A 21,583-nucleotide genomic window follows, 5' to 3' on the forward strand; every position below is an offset into this window, starting at 1 on the left:
GGCCGGGCAGAGAAGAGGGATTCATGTGTCAAGTGTTATCAAGTGATTTTAGATCCCTGACTGGGATCTCTGGCCTCATCAGTCGCCGTAAAGCTGCGCAGAGGAGAGAGGAGAGGATTCACCCCATCATGCACAAACTTTGCTCACTTTTCTGACTGGAGCTGTGGAAGCAGCTGGGGAGTCTCTCTCTCTCTCTCTCTCTCTCTCTCTCTCTCTCTCTCTCTCTCTCTCTCTCTCTCTCTCTCTCTCTCTCTCTCTCTCTCTCTCTCTCTCTCTCTCGCTGTTAAACAACAGGGGGTGCACCCAGAGCTGTGCTTCTGACCGAGATCATCCTTGCTGTACCTCACACCTGACCAGCGCAGCTGTGCCAGGCTCCTGTGGCCGTCTGTGTGAGACACCACCGCTACCGCTACGCCACGGCATGGACCCCACCAAGAGGCCATCGCTCAAGCGCACCACATCTGGCTCGCAGAAGGTAAGCCCTGAGACACAGTTAACGCCCGAGCCTATCTGCTCAATTTGACGGTACTTTTACAGTTGCCTTTACCTTTTCCTTGACCTCTACAGAACCTTTACCCTAACCTGTATCTTTACCTTTACACCTAATTGTTGCTCATACCTGCCAACAGAAGTTTGAACTTTTTACAAATGCCATGGTAAACGCATTGTATAGGAAGGGAGAAACTCTGCAAGAAACCTTATGAATGATACTTGCTACATGCATTAACCAGGTAAACTGAAACATCCTCAGCTATTCATAGAATGTCCCTCTTATCTTCAAAACCTGTACTTTATCACAATGTGTGCATGCTAGAACTTGGACTTCGGGATACATATAACTATGATAACTGTATTACTCTAAGGTCCTAACCAGCCATTCTGAAGATTCCTACGGAGGCGTATGTTAGTAGGCCTACTAGGTCCCCAAACCAGAGTGTGTTCATCTCATGAAAGGAAGATACAGCCAAAGCAGCGGCTGCTAACCCGGAGCTAGCTGTCCCCACGCTGCCATGTCTGTCGAGAGCACCTCTCAATCCTGTGGGGAGAGACAGTATGGGGAGAGGAGGGTGTGTAGGGGTTTTGACTCCCAGCGCAAAGGCACTGGGTTCGATCCCCACTGCCCCCAGACCCTACCTGTGGGTACTCATTCGTGACCTGCTCCTCAGTAAAACGTATCAGAGTGGGAATTCTTGACATGTATCTGAATGGGAATTCTTTACATCTTTCTGAATGGGGTTTCTTTACATTTATCTGAATGGGAATTCTTTACATGTAGGGGAATGGGAACTCTTAACATGTATCGGAATGGGAATTCTTTACATGCATCGGAATGGGAACTCTTTACGTAATCATTATTTACGTGTATTGAAATGCTATGTCATTCTCTTTGAGGATAAAAGTTTCTGCTAACTCAGTGGTTTCCAAACTCTCTGTCGGAACCCGTGAGTGGGTCAGGGCAGGACCAAGTGGGTGGTGGGACGCCACAAACCACAGTTTGAACATCTTCTTTCTTCTTCTAAAATATACAGTCTTCTGATTATTATTATTATGTTTTGAAGACAAGGGGATGGAAGAAGTGAAGAGGTAAAAGATATTTGTTAGGTCACAGGTGGGTCCCAGCATGAAGCCCTTTGGGAACCCCCTGTGATGAATGACTGAATAGCAGGCAGTGTGCCAGCAGGTACCCTGCCAGGAAGTGTCAGAAGAGGAGCTCCCGGTACCACTGGTTCCACTCCAGCCCGTAATCCCCGTAATGGTCAATATGGGAAACCCGTGTCCGCTGGGTCGGATTAAAAAAGGCGTTGTATTCTCTCTAATGTCTGCTTTCATGTGATTAACACATTTCACTGTCACTCTGTTGTTGACAGCCAGGAAGACTTTTGTTCTGAAATGTCCTGTACTGTCCCTGTCTCCTAGAGACGGCCATCTGTGTCCATTCATCTACTCCGTGGTAGAAGGGGTTAGTGGGGGTAAGTGGGGGTTAGTGGGGGTAAGTGGGGGCTAGTGGCTGAAATGGAAATCTGAAGAGCTGCTGATGTGTACACAGATTCCCAATAATATAGGCCAGAAATAGCTTTTCATACAGGAGAACAGGGCAGACGAGAGTTCATTATCCATTACATTTCCCCTTTTGCTAGTCGGACACTTTGGATGACTTTTGTGTCACTGAAAGTAAGATAAAGAATGCAGACACAATAATTGTAAATATATAAACCAAATGCTAGCATTAAAATATTAAAAATTTTAAAAGTTTTGCTATTACGCTTAATGTATTTTGAAGACAAAAAAACACATAAACTCTCTTCTTTTTAAGCATAGTTGTAGTAGACTAGAAGATGCTTGCAGATGTATTTCCCTACCAGTGATGTGTCCATACACACTGTTTGATCACAGCCTGGCGAGCAGAGCAATTGTCCTCCTAACACGATAAAGGACGCACTCCTCCATCCAGCTCTTCGTTGTCACTTCCACTCGTTGGTGTAGGTTGACGAGGCTTTGATCTGCTAACAGTCTTGATGTATCTCAGTCTAGCTTCTCAAGCTAACTCCTGGTTTTCCTATTTTAAGTTGAATTACTCTATAGTAATAATCTAGATCAAGATATATATTTTTAGAACTTGAATGAAATGATAGAAGTATTTTTGTGCGGTTATAATCTGTTTACTTCTCTCAAAGTCATTATGTACCACTCAGTGTTCAACTGACTGTTCTCACTTATTGGTAAGTGGAAAAAGAATCACAGAATAAGAATACATGAATACTCATTCCGGTTTTATTTGAAATACCCAACTGAGCAATGGGAACTATAGGCCCACAGTTAGGCCCGAAAGTATTGTCGCACTTTTTAATACCTCTCTAGTTTAGAATAACCAACAAAGCAATTACTCAAGAATTATTTTATTAAAACTGATTCCTTACCGATAAAAAAAGGGATTATTATTTGGGAGATTATTATCTGGCTTTCACGCCAGCAAATGAACAAGAATCGATCAGTATAATGAGACGGTGGCCTCCAGCTGTGAGCTTTAAGTGTAGTTCTACTTGTTCTGAGCGTGGCTGAGTTTCTATTAAAAAAACAACAACCTCGAGGTCCGACGCATCTGGAGAGAAACCGGCGCTCTAAACCATGTCTCATGACTCCTCCGTCTCCCAGCCCTAATGCGGGACATGTTGTGCTGCCCATGTGATCGCCAACTGGATTTCCAAACCAAGGAAGACAATGGCCGCCTTTTAGAAACTCCTTAAAGTAGTAGGACTAAAGTCAGTTTGCAGGATTAATGTACATTTCCCCCCGCCAAACTCTAGATCACTTTTTTTAATCCAAATCATTTCTATTGCAGTGAGAATATGTTGAAGATTACGCAGCCCGCACTGGAATTGACCATGAGTTTAAAAGTTTCACAAACGGCGACAACTATTCTTCCTGTCACAATGCGTTAAATCCTAACCCATTCACCACCAAAGCCAAGCAATTAGTAGCTTTTATCTTCACCCCTTAGTGACATTACATTCCACACAGGTCCTCCCCCCCCCCCCCCCCCCTCACTCTTCCCCAAATCGTTTTATATATGTAGAGAATCACTCCTGCAATATTCACCAAGAGTTACACATTCGTTTTTTTCGAAACAAAAGCACTCTAACATGCACATTACCACCAACACGTTGGTCCTAGAAAAAAAATCTAAAGTACATTGGACAAGCAGATCCTCAACGCAAAATCGACAAGTCTCAACAGTTAGATCAACAGTTTCTCTAGCATTCCATAAAATAGTGGTTTTTCTCTATCCATAGTGAATCCAATGTGAGTCACCCTCACATTGCTATGGTAACAAGCTATACTCAAGACCCAATGCCCAGGGACAAGCCATGTGATTTAGTTTTCACACAAGGAAGGCTTTTATGTGGAGGAATGTCAGATAGTAACCATGTGCATTAAACACAGAGGGACAATTTAATGAAAAAGCACCGTAATAAGGCTACGTACAGGGATAATTAAGATAATTTAATTTATCGTGGGGGATGTGCTGCAGTTGTTCGATCATTTAGGCCGACCAAGTTCATGTGAAGGCCTATAGGTCCACTATGAAGTAGCCTACAATTATTATAACTGAAAGATTTCCTTTTGATTTACGTCAAACTGCTGTGGAAACAGTACAAATGTGGTTAATTGGTTGTAAGCTTGCATCAAATCCTGTTAAACTGTGCTGCTGCTCTAGGCTGCTTCTCCCGGGGTTTGGAAAGGGCTCAAAGGCCACCAGAGGCCTAACGGGGCAGCTGATTGCTTACTGGATTTGTGTTTTAATTGCTGTGCATAATGAGTTTAAGAAAGCTGAAGTAACGGCATCACATTGGCCAAGCCGTGCTGGAAACGTTCTTTTGTTTAATTTGGATATAATTAGATCCACGTGCGTTGTTCCAATCAAGAGTTGGGAACGGCGGGGGCGTCCAGCCCCCTCTCCCACTCTCTCCCCCTCTCTCCCACTCTCTCCCCCTCTCTCCCCATTCTCCCACTCCCTCCCCCTATCTCCCACTCTCCGTCCCTCTGCGATCAAATCTCAGTTTATCCCATTCTGAGGCTTCTTCCCTCCAACCCCTAAAGTAGGACTGACAGAAGTCATACAGTGATTGTGGATGATCATATATAACGTAACAGGACTAACAACTGTTATCTGTGATCTCTATTTCTCTCTGTCTTTGGCTCATCCCATTCTATCTTCGGTAAATGATTCTTGGTTCCTTTAATTGAAATGCCCCAAGTGACTGCATTCTAACTCATATGAATGGGGCTATAGATAAGTTAACAGTTGCATACAACGTTCCATTTCATTTTATATGCCCTGACCATTGGCCTACATTCTGAAAAGTGTGTTTGGATAAGATGAGCCAAACCAATACTACATTGAATGGTTATCTAGACATCTGCAAGTTTCTTCCACCAAAATCAGCCTGCCCAGAAACAGAGATTAACTGCAATTAGTATCGTCTGACCTTAGACCCCAACTGGAGAAGCGTTTTGTGTTACCAAGACGACCGTCCAAAAGAATGCCAGACACCAATTCTCTCAATTATGCAAATAGGAGTTGAAATCAAAGTATTCGTAGTGGGTGGACATGTCCTAAATTTTAAGTTGGGCCGCTTCTCTAGACTGGTTTTATTGCGTTAATTTTGGTGTGGCTGTCGAGTAATGTTGGACTGGATCTTCACCTCTGTCTCTGGAGCGTGGGTCCTGTCCAGGGCTGCGACCATTCCCTGGGTGTGTAGAGAACACACACGAAACAAATTGGGAGCTTAGAGTCCGCGTATCAAAGTCGATTTATTGTGCCTTGTTCAAGTGAAGGATGAAAATACCCAGTGGGCAAAGAGAAGGAGGTCATGGGACTCTGGGAGGATTACCTTGAACTGGAGTCATGAGACTGCTCACATGATCACCACAATAAGCAGCCTTCATAAAGTGGTGAAGTTTCATGTGTGGTGAGCTTCGTGGAGTCTTGCTAACTGGCCCATTGGGCGCAGCGCTCACAGGAGCGGGAGAGCTGCTGCCGGTCTCCGTCTCTGCGTCTGTCTCTGCCATCGGGAGCTTGAGGAACAAGAGGAACATTTCAGAGGGTAGAGCTCTCCACAGGTCGTCCGCTGGGCTTATCCTTCGACTATGCTCGTCAGATCGGATTGGAAGATCGTATGTAAGTGGACCTATGTGATGGGTTGCTCTTAAAAAGTGATTTAGTTACAGATGGACTGCATTTAAGGATTAGTGCTGTTTACAGTGGATGGATCACTGGGATGGTATCAGGCATTAGTCTGTAGATCCATGTGTGCCTGTTCAGGACAATCCAGTAAGAAAAGTTTAGTGTTAGCGGGAGAAATCTTCCTCAGCCAAGTTATTTTTGATGTTGTTGGTTTTATTATGATGTTGGTATTATTATAATGTAGGTACTTTATCTCTTCACAGTTTTCAACATGTATTTAATAATCCAGCATAAAAATGTATCTTTTTTTTTTTTTCTGTTTAACCTTTTTTTTTGGGTTGAACCAGTTTTTTCTTTTCAATACTTCCTAACACATTCATTGGCTTTTAGAATAATTATTTTGAGCTGATCTCAGGAAAATTGAACTCTTTGAACGCTTTTCATTCTTGTGAAACTTAATTACATGATTTAGTCTGCAGCCTTTATGGGAAGAAAAGTCTTATTTAAATGTTTAGCTGTTTAAGATGTTAATTATATGTTTCTTAACCAATATCGACTTATAGTTATTTAAAGTCACACGTTCACAAATGATTAATTTGCTATATATACACTTTTTTTTTCAGGCTCAAAAGGCATGGATAGAGAGGATCTTCCAGAAGCGAGAATGCAGCACCATTTTACCCACCAAGGATCCCACCAGGTAGAATACTATTCTCACATTCTCTTTATTATCTTTATCTAAATTCAAGTAGGTTGAAGGTTAATTAATAAACAGGCAAGAACAAACAGAAACAGGACTGTTATTTTTACTTATATTTTGATTATTGCAAATTAATTTAATCATTCTTTATTTTCTCTTTACATTTATTAAATTCAAATCCTAAAGTATTACCCTAACTTCAAGCACCAACTTAAAATAGCACGTTTGAATAAGAACACAGCTCTATCTATTTGTCTGTGCCTAAAGGGATATTTTAACTGCAAATTGATTACAATTTTTAGTATGTATGTGCTTGGGGGGGATCCCTTACATTAGAGCTTTGTTTGTACAGAAAATTAGGAAAAATATATATTTTTTATAATTAAAAGTGAGCCTCCATGCCTAATCATAAATAGGGCTTTGTGTGGTATGTGTGTGTGTGTGTGTGTGTGTGTGTGTGTGTGTGTGTGTGTGTGTGTGTGTGTGTGTGTGTGGGGGGGGGGGGGGGGGGTGTCACGCCTGAGGCCTGAGTCAGGCCTCTCCTTTGATCTGTGTTAATTGCTTCTTACTGCTCTGATGCGACCCCAACTGACATGGCCCCGGTGGTTCTCTGTCCTGGAACCACCAATTTTCCCCCAAATTTTCAACAAATTTTCCACCAATCATCCTATTCAACAGTGTGATTGGTGGCTAGCTTACACCCTAAGCTAGCCTGTTGCCCCCAAATCCAAGATGGTCTCCAAAATGGCCTCGAAAATGGCTTCCGAGACGGCCTCCAAGATGGCCCCCCGTTCTAAAAGCGGCCATGTTTCCTTCTGTTCCGTTTGCCCTTCAGATGTGCCTGCGGCCAGCTGGTGGCGGCGCACGTGTCCCCCGGGGCAGTGAACAGCAAGCCGGCCGAAGACAACCAGCTGGTGCACCTGGACATCCCCCAGGAGAAGTGGTCCGTGGCCAAACACACCCGGACCTACCCCACCGACGCATACGGCACCACAGAGTTCCAGGGCGGCGGCTTCGTCAACAAGGCCATGGTGAGTTTCATGGGGGAACCCCCCACCCAGTGTTGCCAGATAAGGCCAGATTTCTCTGGCCCAATCTGGCAACACTGCCCCCACCCCCACTAACCCCAACACAGATTGAACCAGGACGACATCTGAGCTCGATCTAACACACGTCCCCGTTTTGTCCCCGTTCAGTACATCCGTGTGGCCTACGACACCAAGCCGGACAACCTGTTGCACCTGATGGTGAAGGACTGGGCCCTGGAGCTGCCCACCCTCCTCATCTCCGTGCACGGCGGCCTGCAGAACTTCGACCTGCAGCCCAAACTTAAGCAGGTGTTCGGTAAAGGCCTGATCAAGGCGGCGGTCACCACCGGCGCCTGGATCTTCACGGGTGGAGTCAACACCGGTACGAACCCGACCCGCCCCTTAAGCCCCCTCACACCGCACGCCCCTTGATGCTCCCTAATGCTCACTTAACAAATGACTATTCCCAATCTTATTAGAAGATTAATCGTTGTTTCTAAATTTGCATTGCGTAACACACACTCTGCAATGTCGAAAAGAGGATTTGACCAGGCCCCATTGTCAGAGGGCTTATGTGGGGTTGTAATTAGAGCAGCTTCATCAGTGTACGTGGAGCCCTGCTGGTGGCTCAGGCCCCTGGTTGCTTAGGCCCTGGTTGCTCTGGCCCCTAGCTGCTCTGGCCCCTGGTTGCTCAGGCCTCTGGTTGTGTCTGTTTGTAATGCAGGAGTGATTCGCCACGTGGGAGACGCCTTGAAGGACCACTCCTCCAAGTCCCGGGGAAAGGTGTGTGCTATAGGAATCGCTCCCTGGGGCATCCTGGAGAACAAAGAGGACCTCATTGGAAAAGATGTAAGCACCCGTGCTACACGCTGATTACCATAACGTTCATTCAGAATGCATTGCCTTGCATCTTTACTGCATTTGCATTGGTTAGCATTAATTAGCATTCGGTCACAAGTTCAACTCCGGTGTGTTGGTTTCTTCTGCCAGGTAACCAGACCGTACCAGACGATGGCTAACCCACTGAGCAAGCTGGCGGTGCTGAACAACAGCCACTCCCACTTCATCTTGACCGACAACGGCACCTGCGGGAAGTACGGGTCAGAGGTCAAGCTTCGGCGGCAGCTCGAGAAGCACATCTCCCTGCAGAAGATCAACACTCGTAAGTGGACAGATGCCCAGGACCGGCAACACTCCTCGATTACCGTCTTCATGATGATCGGACAGATATGTTTTTGGTTCGGGGCTCTCTTGCTCTCTCTCTCTCCCTCTCTCAAACACACAACACACACACACACACACACACACACACACACACACACACACACACACACACACACACACACACATACACACACACACACACACACACACAGACTGTGTAGATTTGGATGGAGATCTGGATGGCCTCTGTGACCTTTGAGTTTCCCTTTGTCATCCTATGCCTGGGGCATCCAATAAGGCAGGGACAGCAAAGGGACGCTCAGCTGTCACCCCTGACCCCACTCCCTCGGGCCTCCATGGCTCCTCCGTCCCCCACGGGAGTATCACTGCCCGGTGCCCACCATGTCTTGTGTCAGTCTGGAAGACGATGGCTTGTTATCGTGGCTGGATGGATGGATGTCTTTGTCGATGGATGGGTGGATGGATGGATGGATGTTTGGATGGATGGGTGGATGGATAGATGGATGTTTGGATGTATGGAGGGATGGATGGTAGTTCGACGGGTGTATGCGGGGGAGACGTGAGATAGACGGGCATGTGATTGATGACTGATACAGTTTCTTCTGGACCTGAGCAGGCCTGGGCCAGGGCGTCCCCGTGGTGTGTCTGATCGTGGAAGGAGGGCCCAACGTCATCTCCATCGCCCTGGAGAGCCTGAGAGACGACCCCCCCATCCCCGTGGTGGTGTGCGACGGCAGTGGACGGGCTTCTGACATCATCTCCTTTGCGCACAAACACTCAGAGGATGAAGGGTGAGGAAGTCCCGAGACCGTTCACATGTTGTGAGTCATCCTCCATGTCTTCTGGACTGTGGCATCTAACCGGGAAACCTGTGTCCCTCTCAGAATGGTCAGCGATGATGTCAGAGACCAACTGCTGGTAACCATCCAGAAAACCTTCAACTACAGCAAGAGTCAGTCCCAGCAGATCCTGCTGATGGTCATGGAGTGTATGAAGAAGAGGGAGCTGGTGAGTAAAGGGATAAGTAAAGAAGCTATCTAGTCAAGTACTTCATCCGATATGTTCCTGTTATGTGTGTCATTAAAGATCAATAAATGTTGTGAAACCATTGTCCCCATTGTCATTCATTCTATTCACTTCATCTGTCTCGTGTCCACCAAGCGTCCGAAATAATAAAGCATATCCCACATTCCATTTCCTTATATCATTCATGTGCAGTCGGTCATCCCTCTGTCAAACTGCACTATAAAGAGACTCACTCTATGGATCATCAGCTGTAATATGGTATCTGAAAGGCTCTCACTCGCCCTGTGAAAATCCTTGAACTTACAAACCGTTTTAAATACCCGGCTCTCTGAGAGGGCATGCGGGTAAAAGTGTCACCACATTTGTCCGATTACCCATGACCCCTGGAGCGATTCCTCAAAGTGCTGGGGGCCAGACACCGCCAACGTATACACACTGCAGCGGTGGCTCTACTACTTTGCACATACAAAGCAGCTTCCTCTTACGCTAAGTGTCGTGATTAGTAGTTTGTAATGCCTGAGACCAACTGCCCTCTAATCTGCCGACGCCATACATCGCTGGAGGAGAGATAAGCGGCCGCAGCCACCTGCTAAGCAGAGCGGTGGCCTGGCTCCTGCAGCCTCCAACGGTCTCTATGTGTCCCACACGCTGGAGGACAGAGAGGATACTGGCTCTCTAATCCTCGTCCAAGAGGTTCTTGCTACTCCTCATACTTATGCTCCCCGCTAAGCCAACTAAGTCCCCAGAACGCAAGCCTTTAAACAAAAAGGCTTTGAAAGTGTCTGTGTCCTCTATCCCCAGTGTATTACACAGACAAATGCTCTGATACTCCCCGGCAGATAAACAACTTTGCCTCTTTTAGTTTTTAATCGTATTTTTGTAAGAGGCCTATTGTTGCTGAAAGCCTTTTTGCTAACATTTAGGGTCACTAACGGTAGACAGAGGGCCAGACAGGGTTTGGAGGGAGGCTTTTACTTCTAATAGTTGTTTATGAGGCTGTTTATATTGCATATTGTTGATTCAAAGCACCATGACTTACTTACAGGTGGTGCAGTGTCACAGTCTGCGCCCAGATATAATCCTTTCATCCTAAGTGCACGTCAAGCCAAAAGCTGGCCCAGACGAGTCAAAGCACAGAATAAAAAGTCCTCTGCGGTGATTCGCAAACAATTTGATGCGTTTAACTGAATTACTAGCTTACATTTACACAAGTTTCCCTATACCAGGGTACAGAGAGCAGACCCCGGAGTCTGAAACAGGCTTTCAGTGTTCATCCGCTGTGTGCTAATGCATAGGCCGCTCATTATTAACGCACCCCAAGAACTCTGCTCCCAAACCTTTGGCACTCGGCCACAGATTCATGCCCACCTAATCCTATTTGCCACAATTGCACATGTGATGGGCGCTTGGTTTTAAGTCTGCTGGATACGGTGGTCAAGTCCGTTACAATGGCGTGCTATTATGAGCCTTTCTCCAATATCAAACCAGAAGTTATGAGTCCATGTTCCTCTATCCTCTCACTTGGCCAACTCCTGCATCAGCGTTTAGCGTCTGGAAGGGTTCACTTGTCATCCCACATATTGTTGATATCCTATTCCTTCTGTTAGCCATCAGTACATGTTTCCTTGTGAGTGCATGTCAAACCTTCTGTTCTTCCGTAAAACATGTAGATTACTGTCTTCCGGATGGGTTCAGAGGATCAGCAGGACATTGAAATGGCCATTCTTACTGCATTGTTAAAAGGTATATTTACAACGCATGAACTCTGAGGTTTGTCCTTGTCGCTTCAACTTTTTATTTAACTCTCACTCTCTCTTCCAACCCACTCTCTCTCTCCCAATCATGCTATATCTCTCTTTTGCTCTCCCCCTGTCTCTCTCTCTCTTTGTCCCTGTATCGGTGGGAAGGCACAAATGCGTCCGCCCCTGACCAGCTGAGTCTGGCGCTGGCCTGGAACAGAGTAGATATCGCCCGCAATCAAATCTTTGTTTATGGGCACAATTTACCAGTGAGTCGCATTCAATTTCCCTCCACTTACAAGGAATGCGGCAATGTGCTGCTGCTCATTTAACGTTGACTGCGTTACAAATACCTCACGGAACATACTTTTTTAACACTACAATATCCAAAACAGACTTTAATTAAAACATATAACATGATATGCTAATTAATTTGTCTTGCCTGGACAGCCTGCGGGAGCTGTGGCCAACTGTTCGATGTTAGCCTTGGATAAGCCCAAGAGCCCGGTCAGCGGACCCCGCAACAAAGCCAGGGGCAAGAAAGGGAAGGGGAAGGGCAAGGCCAAACCGGAGCCCCCCGAGGAGACGGACCCCAGGAAGCTGGAAATCATTCGCTGGGTGAGAAAAACGTGAAAACACACAACGTTGTGAGGGGGTTAGAACGATGTGTTTGATTACTGTTAAGACTAATTTACCAACTGGGAATGTGAATGAACTCCTACATTTGTATTTCCTTTGTTGCACAAAATACCTACATATATAATATATATACATATGTATGTATATATTTATATAAATATTTGTATTATTTATTCTCTAACATATTCATTATTTTCATTATTTAATTTACTGCTTTATTTGACATTACATATTTGTTTTCACATCACTGAAAGGGTGTGAAAACCATGAGTGAAGGGCGAGTGGCCCCTGACATGTTTTACTCATGTACAACATGTGAGTGGCCCCTGACATGTCTTACTCATGTACAACATGTGAGTGGCCCCTGACATGTTTTACTCATGTACAACATGTGAGTGGCCCCTGACATGTTTTACTCAAGTACAACATGTGAGTGGCCCCTGACCTGTGTTCCTCCTGACTGTGAGTAACGCAGTGGCTCTCTGTGTGTTAGGTGAATTCCCTGGAGCAGGCCATGATGGATGCTCTGGTCCTGGACAGAGTGGACTTTGTCAAGCTGCTCCTGGAGAACGGAGTCAATATTCACCACTTCCTCACCATTCCCAGACTAGAGGAGCTCTATAATACGGTGCATAACAGAAATACAGCACAGAAATTAGAAGGCATGAGTCCATCTTCAAAAATTATTAAAATCATGTTTTAGTTCTTATTTTGCCCATTTTGTGTACCATACAGAAACTGGGTCCGGCTAATACCCTGCATGTTGTGGTCAGAGATGTCAAAAAGGTAATATGCATATTCATCATGCTGCCATTTCTTCTTGCGATGTTCCAAGACTCAACTGATGATGCTACCAGCCTTCCCAAAGTGGATCATCTTATTCATGTGGTTGTGCTTTGCTGTGTCCTGCAGGGAAACCTTCCTCCAGATTACCAGATCACCTTGATTGACATTGGCTTGGTGCTGGAGTTTCTTATGGGTGGAGCATACAGGAGCAACTACACCCGCAAGGCTTTCCGCAACCTCTACAACACTCTTTATGGGCTGAAACGGGTACGGGACAGCATGGGGATGTACAGACATGAAATTACATAATAATAGTAAACGAGATATGCCTATTGAGTCACCTAATCTGTCGTATTTCTCTCTTTACAGCCTAAAGCTCTGAAACTCCTCGGAATGGAGGTGAGGCATCTTCCCATTAGTCGATGTCCAATGGGACAACGACCAATGGGTCGTTAAGCAGACTGGAAATGAAAACCCTCTCAGACTTTTGTTTTCTTACGATGTACCTCTAACCAAACAACTTGATTGATTTTATCAGGACGATGAACCTCGAAAGGGTAAAAAGAAGGGCAAGAAAAAGAAAGAGGATGAGGTGGAAATCGACGTGGACGACCCCGAGGTGTGTCGCTTCAAGTTCCCCTTCCACGAAATGATGGTGTGGGCAGTGCTGATGAAGCGCCAGAAGATGGCGCTGTTCCTCTGGCAGAGGGGAGAGGAGGCAATGGCCAAGGCGCTGGTGGCCTGCAAACTCTACAAAGCCATGGCCCACGAGTCCTCTGAGAGTGAGCTGGTGGACGACATCTCTCAAGACCTGGAGAACAACTCAAAGTTAGTCTTCCGTTCTATCAAAAACAGCATAGGGCTTTGCAAGTGAATTACTTTTGATGGGTTATTTAATGGGTTGATATTATTCTCAGTACTTATGATATATTGTGCTTCATCACATCTCAGTGAGGTTCAATGCCGCTAAATTCCTCAATTCCTGTATGATCTGTTGACTACATCTTGGTTGACGCCGTCCTCTCCTGCAGAGAGTTTGGCCAGCTGGCCTACGAACTGTTGGATCAGTCCTACAAGCACGACGAGCAGGTGGCCATGAAGCTGCTCACATACGAGCTCATCAACTGGAGCAACTCCACCTGCCTGAAGCTGGCCGTGGCTGCCAAGCAACGAGACTTCATCGCTCACACCTGCAGCCAGATGCTGCTGACAGACATGTGGATGGGCTGCCTGAGAATCGGCAAAAACCCTGGTCTCAAGGTGACGAGAAATGCATAGCCATACAGCGCCTAACAAAAAACAAGCTTCAACACAGTATTCCACACATGACGGCATTGCTTGTAGACTCCATTGTAAATATATATAATGGTGGACTGGACAGGATGGATTGTGCCAGGGGGGATTCAAACTCCTGTTACCGGCATTGTTAATGCCATGCTAGAGCTAGACCCAACTACATTAGTAATATTTCATTTCATCACTGTTGTAATTTATTTGGCATTAGTTGTAAGAGTGCCATTTTTTCTGATCCACAAAGGTTATTCTGGGAATCATGTTCCCTCCTCTGATTATGCTCCTGGACTTCCGTGTCGGCGATGACACGTCTTACCAAGCCCCGGTCGTAGGAGAAGCCGGGAAGGACAAGGACGATGACAACAAGTCCAGACAGGTCTGTGTCCCCACCTGACAACTACTCATGCAATCATATCATGAACCCCCAATACAGGGACAGCCATACTCACTCCTTTCGTGTGCTCTCCAGGACGCCAACAATGACACCATGTCTCGGAAAGGAGATGAAGAAGAGGGAAGCACTCACGTCCGCAAGATCCCCATCGGAAAACGCTACTTTGAGTTCTACGACGCGCCCTTCACCAAGTTCTGGTTCAACACGGTATGTTGGCCTTCTCCCTGTTCAGCTGAATGTACCGGACTTAACCCGGTTCTTTACAGAGCCAATCGTGACCACTCATGGGTGATAATGATTGGCTTGTGAATGCTTTCTACCTGGTAGATCGCCTATCTGGTGTACCTGATGCTGTACAACTACATCATCCTGGTGAAGATGGAGAGATGGCCCTCTCTGCAAGAGTGGATCGTCATCTCTTACATCCTCACACTGGGCACCGAGAAAGTCCGGCAGGTAGACCACAAAACAGAAAAATCTTCATTTTCAACCAATACAGAATAATTTAGAAGTATTTATAGAATTTTGTATAATATATTTCATGTTGTCACTTCCCTTCTACCTAGATCCTGATGTCAGAGCCGGGGAAGCTGAAGCAGAAGATCAATGTTTGGCTTGAGGAGTACTGGAACATCACGGACCTGGCAGCCATCATTACCTTCCTGATGGGCCTCATGCTCAGGCTACAGCACGAGCCGTACCTGGGCTACGGCCGGGTCATCTACTGCATCGACATCATCTTCTGGTACATCCGCGTGCTCGACATCTTTGGCGTCAACAAATACCTGGGCCCTTACGTCATGATGATAGGAAAAATGGTAAGTGTGCCTTACAAATCATACTGGTGAGTGTGGTTGACAGGCTGTCTCTTTTCATCCTGCTCCTTATGCATTATTTTTTATTGCTAAACTGAATTTTGTGGACAAGTACTTAATTCAGACACACATTCCTAATACATAGTATGCATGACCCAAAAATAATGACATTAAGAATCTTGGTGATCCTGCATGATCATTGGTTCTTGCAGATGATTGACATGATGTACTTTGTGGTGATCCTGCCTGTTCATTGGTTCTTGCAGATGATTGACATGATGTACTTCGTGGTGATCCTGCCTGTTGATTGGTTCTTGCAGATGATTGATATGCTGTACTTCGTGGTGATCCTGCCTGTTCATTGGTTCTTGCAGATGATTGACATGATGTACTTCGTGGTGATCATGCTGGTGGTGCTGATGAGCTTCGGCGTGTCGCGGCAGGCGATCCTCCACCCCGACGAGGAGCCCACCTGGAGGCTGGCCAGGAACATCTTCTACATGCCCTACTGGATGATTTATGGGGAGGTTTTTGCGGACTCGATAGACCGTAAGACTAGAATTCATAGTAAGATTCTGTTTCCTCACTCTGGGCAGATGATCAGTCACGTGCTGTGTTCGCTGCTTTCTGCAAATGAGTGGCAATAGATTTGATTACAAGTCATTGCATTTGTTTGTGGCCTCCTGAAAGAGCAGCTTTAATCTAATTTCTAATGGAAGTACTAATATTAAGTACTCAAATAATGTGTTTAATTTGTAAATTGATGATCATCTGCCAAATTGTTTAGTTAACCGTGCTTTTTCTGTAAAGGTGAATGTTAGATAAATTCTACAAATTAAAAGCCGGGATTACAAAAAAGCTAAAAGTTATTAAAAAAAGATGGCTGAATTTATCAATAGAAAAGTCTATAATTCAATATATTTAACAAAATACTTAAATTAAGCTCTAGACACAGTTCAGACACTCCATCTAGGTCACTCAATTATAAGAGCTAAGAATTTTATATAAAGATAGTACTAATTAGTTAGTAGTTAATCTTACAAAAATGTTGAATAAAATCTTGTAACAGAAGTATAATGACTAAAAATAACTAATTTTCAAAAGTTAAAAGCTAAGTTGTAACGCTACCCTCTACTCGTTTTTTATTGTGCTTTTCCGGAATATCATCAAGTCTACGCTATGGAAATCAATCGTGAGTATTGACTGATTGCGTTACTCAAATGTGCAGCTAAACACATTGAAGAAACAGTCCCATACTTTCGGCTCTTCATCAACACCCACCGTCTTCCTCCACAGCACCCTGTGGTGAACACTTGTACGATGAGGACGGTAAGAAGCTCCCACCGTGCATCCCTGGTGCCTGGCTCACCCCTGCCCTCATGGCAGGATACCTCTTGGTCGCCAATATCCTTCTGGTCAACCTGCTCATCGCTGTCTTCAAGTAGGCCTTTCATGCTCCACTGTGATGTACGATAAGCACACGTTGATGCCTTGTTTGTGCTGACTGACCTCTGACCTTTTAATTCCAACAGCAACACTTTCATGGAGGTGAAGTCCATCTCCAACCAGGTGTGGAAGTTTCAGAGATATCAGCTGATCATGACCTTCCATGACCGGCCCATCCTGCCCCCTCCACTCATCATCTTCAGCCACCTCTACATCGTCTTCAACAGGCTGTTCCGACGATGTGCCAAGAAGAAGGTGGAGGGGGAGCTGGACGAGAAGGACAGAGGACTCAGTGAGTATTGGTCCAGAGACACTCACCGATAGTTTTGATTCTCGATCAGTCACCGAGTAAGACCCCCTAACCCGCCCTTACTGCTCCGGAGTGTGTGAATGTGAGGAATTAAACTTAAAAGAGCTTTGAGTAGTCAGAGGTTAGAAAAGCACTATATGAATGCAGTCCATGTATCATTTGGGGCCAATAGATCCTTCTCTGCTTCCTAACCCTAATCCTTGCCCCGGTTAATTCCCGACAGAGCTCAGGCTGAACCCAGAGGAGCTTAAGAGTCTGTACGAGTTCGAGGAACAGTGTGTGGAGGAATATTTCCGTGAGAAGGAAGATGAGCAGCAGTCCTCCAGCGATGAGCGCATTAAGGTTACCTCCAATCGGTAAGGGATACCCTTTAATCACACTTGGATGGCTTAGTGAAGGCCTGTTCAGATGTTCATTCTGCGGTTGTAGATTGACAGTACATATTATCCTCAAACCTTTCCCGGCTGTCCCTGCCAGAGTTGAGAACATGTCCATGCGTCTGGAGGAGGTGAACGAGAGGGAGAACACCATGAAGGCCACCCTGCAGACGGTGGATCTGCGCCTAGCCCAACTCGAGGAGATTCACGGGCGAATGGCGACGGCCCTGGAGAAGCTGGCAGGCGTGGACCGAGGGGAACTGACTCGCACGTACTCCCGCAACTCCTCGGTGGGAGACCCCTCCTCCCTGATGCGCCAGAGTAGCATCAACAGCGCAGACGGCTACAGCCTCTACCGCTTCCACATGGACCTGGAGGAGACGGCGGCCAAGCAGAAGGAAGCAGAGGAGGTGGGGAAGACAGGACTGGAGAGGCAGAGGAGCCTGCGACAGTCAGCCAGCTCCATCAGCCCCAAGGAGTACGGCCCCACGTTGGACGTCAGCGGGCCAGAGAGGGTTCGAACAAGCTCCTGTGTGGATATCCTCATATCACCGTGTGAGCTAAAGTCCTCATCCCGAGAAGGAAGTCAAGAAAATGTCGCCCACAGTTCGTCTGATTTGACACCAGATGCTAGCTACCCACTGGCCAAATCACTGCCCAAACTGCGTCCAGAGATGGATAAACTTAAAATTGTCCCGACCAGTGCCAAAAGGGCCAAATCCTTAAGACAATATCCCTCTGAAGAACAGAGAACAGGTCCCAAGAGGGCTATGAGTATAGTAAACATTGTCCCAGATACGACAGAATCAGAGCAAGACGATCAAACTACACAGAAGGCACAACCCTGGCAACCCACCTCTACTTCACCCCAGAGGACTAAATCATTGAGATTTTTGCCAAGGGAAAGCCCACGGAAGTCAATTAGAACAAGGAGGGCTTCGAGCGGCTTGGTCCTTATCCAGGGGGGCGAGGGTCATGAGTTACTGCAACCGTTGGACACCAAATCGCTGGTGGAACGGTTTACGGAAGATGTCCAACTGCAGCCGGTTGACAGCTTGCTTGCGGTCAACACCCTCTGTCTCTCTGAGCATATACCCCCAATGGTCCCGACTCCGGCCCAGAAGCTTGACGTTCCCCAGGCGCTTGAAGAACCTAGCGCAGCCGGACCGGACCAGGAGCCTCCTAGTGACGGGACACCTTCAGACATAGCAGGGTCCGCTACACAAACCAATCTGTGTGGAAAGGAACCACCTCCCAGTCTGAGGGTAGCCAATGAGGCGGTGGTGTCATCCCAACGGTCATGGAGCTGGAATACAGGTGACATGGAGGCCAGGGGCTTGACTGTGCCCTTCAAGTCAAGAGTCTCGAGCAGTCTGACGGACATTGCTGGGGCATCTCTTGTTCTGACTGATACTCTGCAACGGGGAGAAGGAGAGGGAGAACTACTGAGGAGTGCAGATGAGCACGTGGTGGAAGACGGAGCTGATAAGGTGGAGGCCTCTGGATCAATGGAGGTCAAAAGTGGCGACACAGAAAGCCAGGAGAATAAAGAACCGGAGGGGTTGGAACCGGAGCAAAGAGCACCCGAGTGAAAGTCACACCGAAACAAGGCAGCAGGAATCAGTATGACAATCAAAGAAACAAGACTTTTAATTAACAATCAACACCACAGCTCAGTCAGTATCATTAATAGGTTATTGCAAAATGAAATACCACGCTTGTTAAAAGTCACATTTAACATCTTTACTGAAACATTTTAGTGTGAAATTTCGACCATTACAGCTGTGCAAAGTACTTTGATGTGAATGTTGGCAATTTAAGTTAAATGTATGAATGTATACTGTACAAGTTGAAGTTAAAATAAAATAAATAATGCGCAGCCCATTTATTTGTTTTGATGTGTAAACTTTTCTGGTTTAATACCATCACACGATTGGCACACTACTTTCTATAAACACATAAATAAAAACCTATTGTTTAAATATTTGAACATTCATATTCATATAACATGAAACCTGTATACATAATAAGCATACAGAAGTCAACCTATGTCCCACATATCTGCCTCCTATATGAATAATACCATGGACGACCAGTTACATGTAGACTTTAGCCATAAGATCCCACGGCATACAGAGACTTTCCTTGCTCTATCTCGAAACAACAACAATAGCAGCTTATGAGACAAAAAAAAGCATGATTTTCTTTTTTTTTGCAATTGCAACCGCATCTTGAAATCAGTGGCCATTCATGCCTTCTTAACCCGCTCTCCTGCAATCAAACGCTGCAGGCTGACTATATGTGACAGCTGACCAGAGGCTATCCTGTGTGCAGGTTTCGCTTGTATCTTTTGTTTACAATACTTCTCAGGATAGAGACACAAGGCAGAGCCCGCTGTGGTCTTCAGGGAAGGAGAACAGCCAAGCTGCTACCCAAAGGCGGTTTAGAAGTAGGAACCATCCCCAAAAACAAACCAGTTGCTCCAGAGCAGCCACCATCGGACGAGTCCTTTAGAGAAGAGCGCACTTGAAAAACTTCATCCTCCTCGACTTCTTTTCTGTGATTTTGAGCGAACCTTCCGCTCCTGATGCTTCGGTCTACCAGAAGAGAACAAACAGAAGAGGAGAAGAAAAAGAGTAGCAAATAGGATTAATTTAAATAAAACTACCAAGCCTTAATTCACATAAATATAAAACTATATATCCATAATTTGTGCTTACCGTCTTTGTGCTAAGATTCTGCAGGATGTCTCTGGCTATTGTATAAAAAGCCTAGAGTGAAGAGAAATTATATGACAAAGGAATTGGGTATGAAGTATTTGAAAAGATCAAATATTCTGAAAAATGTAGGGGAATAGTTATAAAAAAAAAAGAAAACACTTACCTCCTCTACATTTAAACTGGACTTGGCACTGGTTTCCAAGAACTTAATTCCGTAATCAATAGCCAGCTTTGTAAAATACAAAATAAATACTACATTAGTAACATTGCTTACTTGCACTAAAGCTGGATCTAAAGGAGTGATTCTACTCACCTTCTCCCCCCTGTCTTTGGACACTTGTCTCCGGTCACTTATGTCACACTTGTTGCCCAGAATCATCTTCTCTACATCTGAGGATGCATGCTTCGGGAACAACAAGTATAAGTGTATTAAAGCACTCAACAGATAAGAATTGGGTTTAATTGACCCTCAACGGGTATGATATACCCTGTTATTGAAGCGTGTACCTCTTCAATATTTCTTATCCAGTTCTTTATGTTTTCAAAAGACTTCTCGTTGCAGATGTCATACACCAGCATTATGCCCTGTGTGGAGAGACGAATATGGGTTTTTCACAACACACACACAGCCATTTTATAACCACAATATAATGGAATATTAGTGTGACACTGATCATATAAGTGTGTGTCTCACCATGGCTCCTCTGTAGTAGGCTGTGGTGATGGTTCTGAACCGCTCCTGGCCTGCAGTGTCCCTTTGAGCGACAATTTGAAGACATGCGGTTTAAATTCAAAATTAATAATTTATATTCTGACTGGACAACAGTCTGAGTAATGATAAGAGCATAGGCCTACGACAACTAATTACTAAACATAAGGACGTCGAGATGAAAGCCCTTTCTCTGTATTTATATTCAAATTGCAGGCTAATCAGGGACATTGCCACTTACCAAATCTGGAGCTTCACTCTCTTCCCATTCAGCTCTATTGTTCGGATCTTAAAATCAATACCTGCATTGCAATCGGACACCACAAAACACGTGCGTTAAATCATTGCATGTGAATACCTCTGTTGTGTGACACAGCCATTGACGATCGATGCTACATTATTTCACTGTAGACCCACCTATGGTTGATATGAACGTGGTGTTGAACGCGTCCTCGCTGAACCTGAACAGGAGACACGTCTTCCCCACTCCGCTGTCCCCGATGAGCAACAGCTTGAACAGGTAGTCATATGTTTTCGCCATTGAAACGCCTATGCATTAATAACGGGTTGATACACCGGAATCCCCCTGTCTGGAGATCCTCACCAGCTGTCGCTCAGAGCCACCGGTGAACACGTGACGTCACGTCATGGGCCCGTCGCACCCTGGTCTATGTAGTTCACAGAGGGACCTCTACAAATATATAAATAGGGATATATCGATATAGATAGA

At 45.6% G+C, this 21,583-nt stretch overlaps 2 protein-coding genes across 7 annotated transcripts; one reads left to right on the forward strand and one right to left on the reverse strand.

Moving 5' to 3' along the window:
- The first annotated feature begins 214 nt into the window (after positions 1-214).
- Positions 215-19,308, forward strand: trpm1b (transient receptor potential cation channel, subfamily M, member 1b). 5 transcript variants are annotated; one of them, XM_030365395.1, is made up of 27 exons: positions 215-475; positions 6,310-6,386; positions 7,222-7,417; positions 7,583-7,796; positions 8,139-8,263; positions 8,405-8,576; positions 9,216-9,390; positions 9,484-9,607; positions 11,296-11,368; positions 11,533-11,633; positions 11,815-11,982; positions 12,497-12,631; positions 12,739-12,789; positions 12,916-13,056; positions 13,159-13,188; positions 13,328-13,617; positions 13,821-14,049; positions 14,327-14,458; positions 14,552-14,683; positions 14,804-14,932; positions 15,043-15,294; positions 15,666-15,858; positions 16,463-16,483; positions 16,588-16,732; positions 16,824-17,029; positions 17,271-17,403; positions 17,525-19,308. In XM_030365395.1, the coding sequence occupies exons 1-27, from the start codon at positions 422-424 to the stop codon at positions 19,014-19,016; spliced, it is 5,190 nt and encodes a 1,729-aa protein (XP_030221255.1). In that variant the 5' UTR covers positions 215-421; the 3' UTR covers positions 19,017-19,308. The 5 variants fall into 5 exon arrangements, with proteins under 5 accessions (XP_030221255.1, XP_030221256.1, XP_030221252.1 ...); XM_030365396.1 differs by having other exon boundaries at positions 422-475; positions 15,666-15,840; XM_030365392.1 differs by lacking the exon at positions 215-475 and adding an exon at positions 5,226-5,680.
- LOC115550409 (ras-related protein Rab-8B) lies at positions 19,051-21,527 on the reverse strand. 2 transcript variants are annotated; one of them, XM_030365405.1, is made up of 8 exons: positions 21,271-21,525; positions 21,095-21,155; positions 20,839-20,899; positions 20,652-20,729; positions 20,458-20,547; positions 20,308-20,373; positions 20,145-20,195; positions 19,051-20,021 (listed from the first exon to the last, which is right to left on the reverse strand). In XM_030365405.1, exons 1-8 carry the CDS (start codon positions 21,392-21,394, stop codon positions 19,935-19,937), a joined length of 618 nt encoding a protein of 205 aa, XP_030221265.1. In that variant the 5' UTR covers positions 21,395-21,525; the 3' UTR covers positions 19,051-19,934. The 2 variants fall into 2 exon arrangements, with proteins under 2 accessions (XP_030221265.1, XP_030221264.1); XM_030365404.1 differs by having other exon boundaries at positions 20,308-20,547; positions 21,271-21,527.
- Positions 21,528-21,583: the final 56 nt, after the last annotated feature.

Source organism: Gadus morhua, chromosome 9, assembly GCF_902167405.1.
Source record: "Gadus morhua chromosome 9, gadMor3.0, whole genome shotgun sequence".
NCBI lineage: Eukaryota > Metazoa > Chordata > Actinopteri > Gadiformes > Gadidae > Gadus > Gadus morhua.

Excerpts from the sequence above, each read along its gene's own strand:
- trpm1b (XM_030365392.1), top strand. The coding sequence starts at position 5,465 with ATGTGTGGTGAGCTTCGTGGAGTCTTGCTAACTGGCCCATTGGGCGCA. Across the intron at positions 7,418-7,582 it reads GCTTCGTCAACAAGGCCATG|TACATCCGTGTGGCCTACGA; the intron begins GTGAGTTTCATG and ends GTCCCCGTTCAG. Across the intron at positions 13,189-13,327 it reads TGAAACTCCTCGGAATGGAG|GACGATGAACCTCGAAAGGG; the intron begins GTGAGGCATCTT and ends TGATTTTATCAG.
- LOC115550409 (XM_030365404.1), bottom strand. The coding sequence starts at position 21,394 with ATGGCGAAAACATATGACTACCTGTTCAAGCTGTTGCTCATCGGGGAC. Across the intron at positions 20,900-21,094 it reads AGAGTGAAGCTCCAGATTTG|GGACACTGCAGGCCAGGAGC; the intron begins GTAAGTGGCAAT and ends TGTCGCTCAAAG. Across the intron at positions 20,730-20,838 it reads CCTACTACAGAGGAGCCATG|GGCATAATGCTGGTGTATGA; the intron begins GTGAGACACACA and ends CTCTCCACACAG.